Raw genomic sequence first — 12,481 nt, forward strand, 5'->3', positions numbered from 1 at the left:
CTTTGAGAATCCAGGTTCTGCCTCAGAGGGTGTTTCCCTCTCATCTGTAGATAAATGATAAAAAATTTAAAAAAAAAAATCAAACCAGTGAAGAGATCTTTTTTTTTTTTTTTATGTCTTTAGTTTAACATTTCGTCTGTAATATACTGCAAAAATTTACATTTTGAATACAAACTGTCCAACCAATAACGGCCCCGATGTGCTGATCCTCCTCAGACGAGTGGTCCCCCTCAAGTGATCTTCTTGGAAATGCTTAGATTTTAAATCAAACCTTTTTTTAGTTTTAATTTCAAAGATGTGTGATATTTTCAGGTAGTAAAAAAAATATTTTGCTAATCACTTCTTTTTTTAATATATTTTATGTAATTTATTGACGTAAATGTATTCAATTGTTTAATATAAAATACTGGGGCTCCGCTGTAGAGTGGTTTGGACCCTGCTGGACTCCATGGTCATGTGTCGGCTTCACTCAGGTGTAAATCCAGAACAACAGCTGACATCAATCAATATATTTCAGTTGCAAATCAGTTGCAGTTTCATGCTTACTTCTGTCTGTCTCTGAAAAAATACGCACAAAAATGTTAAGTCCTTATATAATATGAAAGTCTGCGAAAGGGATGAATGGAGGGACGGTATCAGCAGGAAATGAGGGGGCGGGGAGGGGCATACACGATAAAAAACATGAGACGCGCTGCAGACTTTAATGGATGAGAGGAAGCATTTGGTGATTGGAGAGGATTAAAGGATTAATAACACAGCTGACTGCACTGAGAGTCTTTCGGCATCATCTCTGTCTCTGGTTCTCTCTCTGTCCATCCTCCGCCTTCATGTCTTTGTCTCGCCGTCATCCAGCAGTCGGAGGACATGCACACGTTCAGGACGCAGCGTGGAGACATCTGGCTCTTTCATCAGCAGAACGGGTGAGTCGGGCTTTCAGAAAGAGAAATGAAAACAATTCATTTAAGTTTGAAATGGAAACTTTTGTTTCATCAGATAAACTGCTGTTTAAATAGCTTTGTTATTTATTAAGTAAAAGTAATAATAATGTTCACATTCTTTGTTTTCCTTTTATTTTATGACTGTGTCAAATATATAATTTTACAGTTTAGGAGTTTTGTGCAGGTTTTTTTTTTCTGATAACACATTATAGAAAAGTATCTTTATATATATATAAAAACTAGCATCTGAGCCTGTAAATTAGACAAACATGCAGAAAATCATCACTACTGTTATGTCATTCTGGGAAACAGCTGTGTCCTCAGAGAGCCTCTCTGAGTTTAATCCTCTCTGCTGCTCTGCTCCTAATGACTGTGATGATGTAATTATGTTTGGATGGGAGACTGAGGCTACATCAGATGAAAAAAAAATCTGTGTTAAAAACAAGTATGAGAAAGATTAAAAATAAGTATGGGCAGGAATGTGGCGACTATTGTTTTAATGCTGACATTTACAAAAAATCATGAAGTTTGGTTGAAGTGAGAGAGAAAGGAAATATGTATAATATATTTATAAAATAATGTCTAAGAAATATCATAAAATAAAAGTAAACTTACAAATCAAGTCCCTCCGAAGGTTAGGAGAGAGATCAGACACTTTTACGTCATACATGGTCTCTGAAAACTCTGCTGATTGGTCAGAAAGGCTGAATAGACAAAAAAAATAAAAGACTTAAACGAGGATTGAGACAAAATAACATTTGACCCTCAGAGATGTTTACAACAGGAAATATTAAAGTTACTTTCACTGCATGTGTAAATTAATGACTGATATTTTCAGGTTTGTTACATATGCATATATGGTATCCCATGATAACCGAGAAACATACAACCTGTGAGATATTTTTCTTTACTTGAAGCCGCTCTTTGGATTCTTAAACTGACAGATTCAGTGTCACTCACATAAATCCAGTTTTTAATACAACTGTGGGACTGATGAACTAAACAGCTCATCGTCACCCAACCCTGCGTACACCTCCGAGCTATGCAGAACTTTTTCAGCCCCTTGTAACTCATTGTTTTGGTTTTGAAACCTTCAAACTTCGCTTTCATCAAGCAGGAAGCTGCTTGAGTTAAACTGCAGTGATGAACTGAATGCAGTTTGTTCTGCTGTCAAAGAGGACTAAAAGGAAAAAAAAAAGAAAGAAAAAAGAATGCCCTCCTTTAAACATTTCATAAAGACCAAACCTTTTGCACAGAGCGCTCAGGGACTCACAACGACACTTTCTTCATTTCCTTACATTATTTTCCATCCCTTCACAAAATGTTTTGTGTTTCCTCTCAATACTTTTCCTCTTCTATTAGAGCTCTCTGTCTGTTTCCATTCTCATTGAATTTAACTTTGAACGGGGCGTTAAGTGTGCTGATATTGCACCATTGCTCAGTAGGAAAGTTCGTTAATTACTGAAAGGTCTCCGCTGAAGAAAGCACCACGGTGACCTGCTGGATCCCGTCTGGTGCTCTGATCATGGTCGGGGGATGTCACAGCAGTCACTGAGGCTGGAGCCATGGCTGCTCTCCGGTTACTATGGTTACGGCTTGGACATGGATGGTTGTAACACAGAAGCACGGCAGTTTTTAATAGTTAGCAGCGAAACATATCCATAACACTGAGCCACAGCTGGAGTCCAAACAAAAACCACCTCCGCCCACATATCAGCCCGGTATCATGGCAAAGCATGAAATAGACACACCCATCCAAATCGTGAAATATCTACGCTTGGAGATGTCTAGGTGTGACAGTTGCACGTTTTGCTGGAGTCGACCAGCTTGTCTATTATACATAAAACTTACACGCATGCAAATGTCATGTGACAAAGGATCACGTGGTTCCGTAACAGAGGTGTTGAGACCAAGTACATGCCCCAACCACGTGTTTTGTTTTCCTGTAAGTCACATGGTTGATACCATTCAGTAGGTTTCATTTTCCTAGCATGTAATAGACAGGCGTGTCCACCGTGGCAAACGTGTAACTGTCCCGCCTAGACGTTACCAAGCGTGGTTATCCCACGTTTTGCTGTAGTGGATGGGCGTGTCTATTTCACACTTTGCCGTGGGACATTCAGCTCAGAAAGAATGGAAGAAGAAAAGTATTGAGGTAACACAAGGGAACGCCACTCAAAAACCTTCTTGGTGGTCCCTCAGGGGCTCCGTACCGTTATAAGAGTGACTTCACCGCTATGAATGTCGACTTTAAATGTGCTGTGCTTGCTTTTTATTCGCAGTTATGAGGACGTGGACTGTAAGGCTTCGAGAAGAGAGCAGCAGGATTAAACCAAGCTTGACGGAGCTGTCCACTCTGTCACTGCTCCTCCAAACAAGCCTCCCCTCTCCCCGGCTGCCCAGGAAACATGAGTCTCCTTCCTCCGACCCGCCTCCTCTTCCTCCTCCTTCTAGCCTTTTATTCCCCCCCGTCTCTTTTCCCACCTGCTGAGTGCTCGCGGGTGTGTCCGCACCAGTGCGTCTGTTACGAGCACGCCGACCTGGTGGACTGCAGGAACCGCGGGTTTGAGCGCGTTCCTCGCGGCCTCCCACACGGCATGTGGCTGCTGGAGCTGGGAGGAAACAATCTGAGCGTGATCGGGACCCAGGCCTTCAGCGGACTGTGGTCGCTGCGGGTGCTGCTGCTCACCAGCAGCCAGATCAAAGAGATTCAACCGAAGGTAGGAAGGAATACAGGAAATATATAAGACTAAATCATCTGAGATCAACTGGAACTATTGTAGGAATGTAAATAGGTGATAGTTGAATTTTTTTTTTTGTTTGTGAGATGTTTTATTAGAATTGAAGTTGAAAGTTTCAGGTGAAACACTGAAAGGCTTTACAGTGGCAGGTTTACAAAGGTTTTATTCCAATAGAAAAAAATTTTTCCACTTGACTGGATAATACAACTAAGTAACAAAAGAGGCCTAAACACAGGAGATAATGAAGGGCTGAAATAATCTCTATTTTTAATACAAATAATCAAATCAACTATTAATTAACAACCATAGAAAATGAAGAATGTGGAGCCAAACTGTCTGTCAGGGAGGCTGCTGGAGGCTAATGTGTACAACAAAAAAAGGAAAAACTGCAAAGTAGGCAAGTAAAAATGAAACACCACTGCGAACAAACTAACTGCAACTAAACCAAACTATTTTACAGCACTACGATACGCTGCAGCTAAACAAACTCAAACCAAACATGCATAAAGACTGCAATCATTTGATCTCCCTGTCAGCCCGACTACAACCACACGAGAGGGAAATAAAACAGAGAAAGGGACCAAACAGTTCACTGTTAAGATACTTAACCAGCTGTGGAAAAAGAACATAGCTGGTGTCCTCCAGGTGTGCAGGAAAGAGGCCCAGGTGAGCTTCCTGCTTTATGCTGCCTTCCCCTCCTGCCTGGGTCCTAGTGCTAGAATCTCTTCATATCTACCCCTTCACATAAATGACATATTTAAAAGCAACTGAACTGTCACCCCAAGAGAAAGCAGATGAAAACAGTTCAAATGATATCTGCAGCTGAAATGTCTGTTCAAGTGAAGGCTCTGCAAGCTGCTGGATTGTGTTCAAGTCATCTGAGATCAAAGCAGATGAAGCGGAAGCACTGGACGCTGACATTAGTGAAGATGTTGCAGTGTAATCACTGAAAGCAACTGAAATTTCACTCAACATGGAAACAATGAAAAGAGTTAAATTATAACTTTCAGTGTAAATTATTAAAGCAAAGTGTGACTTTGAGGAAAAACACATGAAAATGTTGGAAAATGAAAAAAAAGGACTCATTTGAAATACAAAGACAGTTAAACTGTCATCTGAAGAATGAGAGATGAAAACAGTTGAATCGTTACTGAATTTTTCATCAGATGAGATGGAAGCAGTGGAAGTGTTGAAGTGGGCAGTGGCATCAGTAAAGCATTTGTGTATAATTGCTGAAAGCGGTTGAAATATGACTTAAAGTACAAAATGAAATGCAGCTGATCCACTTTGTGAAAACTAAAACATAATGTAAGCGAGTGAAAAGTAGTTAAAGTGTTTAAGAAAAAACTATGAAAGCAGCGGGAAGTGGAAGTGTAATGAGTGAATGCAGTTTACCCTCATTTAAAGAACAGAATAAACGCCGCTGAACTGTCAAATCAAGTTATGAAAGCAGCTGAAATGTCATTTAAATCAGGTGAGATGAAAGTACGGTGTGTTAAATTATTAAAGTTGTTGAAGTGTGACCACTGAGAGCAGATGAAAGAGTTACCTGCCGATAGTTAATACGTGAGCTCTGAAAGTAATGAACTGTCAGTTGATGTGTGATCATTGAAAACATTTAGTTCAAGTTGAAGCTCTGAAAGTAGTTGAAGTGTAATTTTTCAGATGAAAACAGTGGAAGGAGGAAGTTATAGTGGAAATGCTGAGTTTGCAGCTGCAGGCACTGACAGCTGCTGATATCTAGGTTTAACAGAGGGAAATATCAGTTTCTGTAATGTTTAGTTAAAACGAGTCTCTGTGTCTCTGCAGGCGTTTTTCTCCCTGTCCTTCCTGGAGAAGTTGGATCTCAGCTGGAACCAGTTAACAACTCTCCCTGCGGACTTTTCCACCAGTCTGTCTGCTCTCAGAGAGCTGAGGCTGGAGCACAACAACCTCCGTTATATATCTGGATACAGGTACCCGTCTGTCTGCTGGCTACCATTAATATACTCCATATTCCTGTCAACATCTTCCTTCAGTGTCTTTCAGTGTCTCCTCCTGTCTGTCTCGGTGTCTCCTCCTGACTGTTCCGGTGTCTCCTCCTGTCTCTCTCGGTGTCTCCTCCTGTTTGTCCTGGTGTATCTTCCTGTCTGTCCCGGTGTCTCCTTCAGTCTGTCTCGGTGTCTCCTCCTGTATGTCCCGGTGTCTCCTCCAGTCTGTCTCAGTGTCACCCCCTGTCTGTCCTGGTGTCTCCACCTGTCTGTCTCTGTGTCTCATCCTGGATCTGTCTGTCTGTCCTCTCAGCTTGGAGTACCTGGACAACATGGAGAAGCTGGACCTGAGTTCCAACCAGCTGGGGTCTCTGGGCCCCGGTGTGTTCAGGGGCCTCTCCCGGCTCCGACAGCTCTACCTGAACAACAACCAGCTGACTGTGGTGCAGCAGGGGAGTCTGGACATGCTGCCGGGACTGGAGGTGCTTCCATTCAATCTTTATTTCGTTTTACTGAGATTGAGATCACAAAAACCATCAAACGCTAAAGTTTTAAAAACACAGAGGTGCATAAAGGATTCTGGTTCGTGGGTTATTTCAAGGTTTGTTGGTACATAATTATTCTAATTGAAATGTGGACCAGAGGGAAGACTGGACAGATAAAAGTTGGTGAATTACAATAAAAATGGACGTTCTGATGCATGAATTTTCCTTTTTTTTTTTTTCAAATTTTTCATTTCCAAGAATTTGGAAACGTCTCTGTGTGCATATCAAGTTGTCTATATTATACTTGTCTATCTGATTACCTGTCTCCCTGTCTCTCTCCCTGTCTGTGTGTCCAGGTGCTCCAGCTGAATAACAACAACATCTCTGGGATCGAACCTGATGCTCTGGCTCCTCTCTGCAGTCTGGCCCTTCTGTCTCTGGAGGGAAACAAACTTCATCACCTCAAGTTCAAGACCTTGATCAGCCTTCATACGACAGCGACACACATCCAGCTGGCAGGTTTGTTAACGCGCTCACGTGCTTCTTTCGTGTTCGTTAACGCACTCACGTGTTTTTATCGCGTTCGTTAACGCGCTCATGTGTTTAAAATGAAAAAAATCACATGTACATAAGTATTCACAGCCTTTGCAATGACACTCAAAATTTAGCTCAGGTGCATCCTGTTTCCACTGATCATCCTTGAGATGTTTCTACAACTTCATTGAATTCATAAATTCAGTTGATTGGACGTGATTTGGAAAGACACACACCGTCTATATAAGGTCCCACAGTTGACAGTGCATGTCAGAGCACAACCCGAGCCATGAAGTCCAAAGAATTGTCTGTAGACCTCCGAGACAGGATTGTATCGATGCACAGATCTGGGGAAGGGTACAGAAAAATGTCTGCAGCATTGAAGGTCCCAATGAGCACAGTGGCCTCCATCATCCGTAAATGGAAGAAGTTTGGAACCACCAGGACTCTTCCTAGAGTTGTCCGCCCAGCCAAACTGAGCGATCGGGGGAGAAGGGCCTTAGTCAGGGAGGTGACCAAGAACCCGATGGTCACTCTGACAGAGCTCCAGCGTTGCTCTGTGAAGAGAGGAGAACCTTCCAGAAGGACAACCATCTCTGCAGCACTCCACCAAGCAGGCCTGTATGGTAGAGTGACCAGACGGAAGCCACTCCTCAGTAAAAGGCACATGACAGCCCACCTGGAGTTTACCAAAAGGCACCTGAAGGACTGTCAGACCATGAGAAACTAAATTCTCTGGTCTGATGAAACAAAGATTGAACTCTTTGGCCTGAATGCCAAGCGTCATGTCTGGAGGAAACCAGGCAGCGCTCATCACCCGGCCAATACCATCCCTACAGTGAAGCATGGTGGTGGCAGCATCATGCTGTGGGGATGTTTTTCAGTGGCAGGAACTGGGAGACTAGTCAGAGCGCCCTGGACCTCAGACTGGGGCGAAGGTTCATCTTCCAAAAGGACAACGACCCGAAGCACACAGCCAAGATAACAAAGGAATGGCTTCAGGACAACTCTGTGAATGTCCTTGAGTGTCCCAGCCAGAGGCCAGACTTGAACCCGATTGAACATCTCTGGAGAGATCTGAAAATGGCTGTGCACCGACGCTCCCCATCCAACCTGATGGAGCTTGAGAGGTCCTGCAAAGAAGAATGGGAGAAACTGCCCAAGAATAGGTGTGCCAAGCTTATAGCATCATACTCAAAAAGACTTTGAGGCTGTAATTTCTGCCAAAGGTGCTTCAACAAAGTATTGAGCAAAGGCTCTGAATACTTATGTACATGTTATATTTTCGTTCTTTATTTTTAAAATATTTGCCAAAATTTTAAACAAACGTTTTTCCCTGTCATTATGGGATATTGTGTGTAGAGTTTAGAGGGAAAAAATTAATTTAATCCATTTTGGAATAAGGCTGTAACATAACAAAATGTGGAAAAAGTGAAGCGCTGTGAATACTTTCCGGATGCACTGTAAATGTGGTTTAATCCACTGCTCGCTCTGCTCACTGATTCCCTGCGCTCTCGCCCCCTGCAGGTAACCCATGGAGCTGCGACTGCGAGCTGCATCGTGTCGTCAGTAAGATCCTGCACGTTCGCCACCTCCACATCGACGACTACAGCAAGTTGACATGCGGGGACCCACCGCAGCTCAGCGGCGCCTCGCTGGCCTCGGTGGACAGCCAGCTCTGCATCGCCGAGACGGCCACCATCCTCGTCATCACCATCACCGTGCTGGTCACCGTGGTGGCGGCGCTGGTGATGGCGGAGAGGACCAGGAAGAGGAACAGCGGGAAGAACTGGGACAGAGAGTCGCAGATGCAAGCCCAGAGTCCTCCATCCTGACAGGCTGGTACAGTAAGGGAGAAGAGGATGAGGAGGAGGAGGAGGAGAAGAGCTGACAGTTGGAGGCTGAAGATGGACTCCAGTAGAGACAAGACAACATGCAGACAGCTCACAGTTCAAGACGGCTGCAACAAATGAATGAATACCTGAATCGACAAATTGCTCATCTTTAAATTTTCAGTACATTTCCTGTTGCTCTGATTTCCTGATTCAGTGACCGCTCAGAGGAGCAGCTGCCATGTCTGTCGGAACTCGTCCTTTAATAAAGTCACTGTGATCTGATATCATGCTGCTAAAACTCGTCTGCTGTGAAAAAGGAGTTTTTCGTATAATGGACGATCCCCATCGCTGACAAACACACTCAAACTGCCCGATTTTTTTCACAATAAAATCCGTCCCTTGTTTCACAACATGCTTTATTGTCATTTTGATGAATAATCACATCCCTTTAGAGGAATATAACTGTTCCAAAGTTACGTATTGACTCACTCTGATTTCCATTCTGCTTCCTTTCTCACTCTCGTTTTTTCTTTTTTTCTTTGTGTCCTTGTACATTATTCACGCAAAACTACATCATCACATGTTTTAATGTGAAATAGAAACATATATGAACATATTAACGTGGCCCTGGGTCGTTTCTACTCCTGCACACGTTTAAACCGTCCTCCCAGTCGGAGAGAGTTTATCATCAGGACCACATGTTTGTGGAGGATTACTGCAGGACTGATGGAGGGACAGAGAACGGAGACACCGTTCTATTGAGGTCAGAGAGCAGACCAGATGTCCAGATGATTACTGCCGGACTGTCGGGCTATACAGCTATTAAGTCTGTGTGTGTTTGGGGTCTTAAAGAGGCAGAGGAAGAGATCTGCCAGGTCTCTATTAACAGAATTATGTTCTCCTGTTGTGGATGTCTGTCTTTGTCGTCATGCATTTTTTTAGATTCATTTTTAAATTCACAGAAACTCTTCAAAGAACTATTGAGATCAGTGATAAAAAAAAAAAACGACTTGCGAAATAGAATGAATTACTCATTACATGAATGGAGCTCTGTAGAAGTGTCCATTCATCATGTTTGACCTGCTTTTTACTTTGTTTATGGGTTTGATGGGGTTTTTTTTAAACTAAGGAAAGTTTTCTTTTCTTTTCACTTTGGCTTGTTAATGGACACGTTTGTCACGATGTGAGGACATCATGGCTCGTGCACAAAAATACAAATCATTTTGGTTGCATAACATGGAAAATCCAGATGTTCTGTGGGATGTGTTGGCATCTGGTGTTTTTGATAAAGCATGTGGAAGTTTCTTAAATACCTCCATGTTCTTGGTCCATCAAACCAATATTAACCAATATTAATATTAATGCAACATTCAACTCAACAGCGAAAAGAGCCAAATATCAAAGTAACGCAGCTTTACAGGGTTCATAACTTGCAGTGTTGGACTTTATTACACCGACTGTACCCGTGAAACTCTTGACTAAGTAATGTATTAAAACCAAGCCAGCTGGATTACCCCCAAAATAAACTGCAAATAAAAGTTTAAAGTAGGCTTCCTTCAAGTCTTTCAGCCAGTTACTGTGAAAGCTGAAGGGAAGAAGTGATGACATTATTAATGGAGAAAAATTTGACCGCTGTGCCTCTTTTAGATAACGGGTTTAAAATCGGAACAGAACAGACGGGAACAACAGGGATTAGAGGCAGATTTACTTTACTGGGACTGAATGACACCATTTGAATGGGGGGGGGGGGGGGGGGGGTGTACATATATATTTCCTGGTGGATGTCTGGTATGGTGAAAAGGACGTCTCCAACTTCGCATCCTTCTCTTGTACCTTCGATGGGAGCAGCTAAACTTTGTTAAATTTATTCAGTCTTCTTGTCTGTAACCTCCAAACCATGTAAATATTCTTATTAATCATTATATTATTAAATCAGGCTTCTTATTTTACTTCCTCTTCTTCTTAATCTAGTGGGCTCTATGTATTATTCCGCCATTATTCCTGTCTCACTGCACTCGATCACCAAATCTAACTCCGGTGAACATTAGACGACAAAATAAAGACATTCTGATTCTAAATATGAGAAAAAGAAGTGAGCAATGATGCATATGAGCTAAATGGAAAGCATTCCTTATTCCACTTCAGTTTATAGTCCCAATTTAGTTGCACCTTCACTTCCTGATTTCCCAGCAGGGATCGAGGGGGATTGCAGAACAGAATATCAAGACGGACAGTTTGATTAACGAGTACTGAAAATGTTATGAACTGAAGTTATCTGCTGTCTTCTGTGACCAACACAAACCACCAGCTGCACCAGTGAGAGCTTTTATCTCAGCGGGTCACAGCTCTATTTCAGACTGTTTTGTTTTCATGAGGCCAAAATTTTCCCGCAGCTCCTTCCTGAAACTCTGAATGACAGCGTTCTCTCTGCAAGCATCAAAGTTTACTGAGAACACGTCGGCAAGCTGTTTCTGGTTTCTGTTTCTTGTGTGTCTTACTTCTGCTGAAATCACTGATTGTGCAATTAAAACTTTGGCATTAACAGTCAAACATCAAGGTTATGATTTGTAAAAATGAGTTGAAATCTCATATTGTAATACCACTTTGTGCATCTGGTGTTACTGAAACCTGTGACCCATCAGAGTCTAGTTTCTGTTCTAGTTCTGTTTGAGGCACAAAGAATGAGGGGAAGAATATCAGGACAGGTCACAGCACTTGATGGGGGACAGATTTCAGTGTAACACCATCTCTGAGAGTTTCTGCAGTTTGGTAAAGTTTGTGTATTCTTGTCCTGCTGTTATAAAGTAGTTAGCTTTTTCTATAACACTGAATGGACAGATAAAAGAAGGGGATTCGTCTCCCCAGTAGTTTACAGTATCTGTGTTTTTTAGAAAGACCATAGTACAAGAAAATAATCATAGTAAAACCATATCGATGCTATTTAGAATCAGTCCATGCAGGAAATCGTGATCTTCCAATCACAAAAATTAATGCAAATTCAAACAGTCTCCGCATTATTTGCGGTAACTTACAATTTTGCTAAATTCCTGCAATTTTCTCGCAAAGACGTCTTCAACAGAAGCAGTATGGTCGAAAGTCTCCAAACAAAACCCGCTTCATGAACAAAAATAACTGCTCATTTACATTCAGTGAGGCTGTGCTGCATCAGGAGGTTTTTGTTTTAGATCCTGAATGATTCCACACAAACCTCCCAGCAGCTGCTCAGATATGTGAGTGTTGGAAAATCCACTGACTTTCTGTATAATTTACTGACCAGGGTCAGAAGCTGTGGGTTTTACCACCTCATCCGGGACCTTCCTGTGTGGAGTCGGGATGTTCTGTCTGTGTCTGGTTTTCTGTGGTTCTCCGGGTGGTTCTTTGCGGTCCAAGAAAAACGTGTGCTGGACTAACTGGTGTACAGTTTAGTCTGCAGATCCTCCTCCTTTCAGTCCTCGCTGCTATATATCATCTATCCTATCTATATCTCTATATGATATTTATATCTCTATATAATATTTATCCTCTATATAATATCTATCCCCTATGAAATATCTATATCTCTATATAATATCTATATCTATATAATATCTATTCTCTATATAATATCTATACCTCTATAAAATATCTATATCTCTATATAATATCTATATCTCTATATGACATTTATATCTTCATAGATTATCTATCCTCTATATAATATCTATACCTCTATAAAATATCGATATCTCTATATAATATCTATATCTCGATATAATATCTACACCTATATATAATATGTATACCTCTATATTCAATTCAATTCAATTTTATTTATACAGCGCCAGGTCACAACACAGGTTATTTCATGGCACTTAACACATTAAAGTCCTTACAGCAAGACTTTACAATATTTTACAGAGAAACCAACAATTCAACAATTCCCACATAAGCTAGGAGGGAAAAAACTCCTCTTTAAAGGAGAAAAACCTCCAACAGAGG

At 41.7% G+C, this 12,481-nt stretch overlaps 1 protein-coding gene across 1 annotated transcript; it reads left to right on the plus strand.

Annotated features, from left to right (window-relative positions):
- Positions 1-712: 712 nt before the first annotated feature.
- On the plus strand, positions 713-8,982 carry LOC138215497 (phospholipase A2 inhibitor beta). The gene is made up of 6 exons (XM_069177692.1): positions 713-920; positions 3,221-3,658; positions 5,489-5,634; positions 5,963-6,131; positions 6,491-6,653; positions 8,196-8,982. Exons 2-6 carry the CDS (start codon positions 3,347-3,349, stop codon positions 8,501-8,503), a joined length of 1,098 nt encoding a protein of 365 aa, XP_069033793.1. The 5' UTR covers positions 713-920; positions 3,221-3,346; the 3' UTR covers positions 8,504-8,982.
- Positions 8,983-12,481: the final 3,499 nt, after the last annotated feature.

The sequence above is a fragment of the Embiotoca jacksoni genome, unplaced genomic scaffold (genome assembly GCF_022577435.1).
Source record: "Embiotoca jacksoni isolate LCO1_2020_lvr unplaced genomic scaffold, fEmbJac1.0.p SCAF_76, whole genome shotgun sequence".
In the NCBI taxonomy this organism is placed as follows: Eukaryota; Metazoa; Chordata; class Actinopteri; family Embiotocidae; genus Embiotoca; species Embiotoca jacksoni.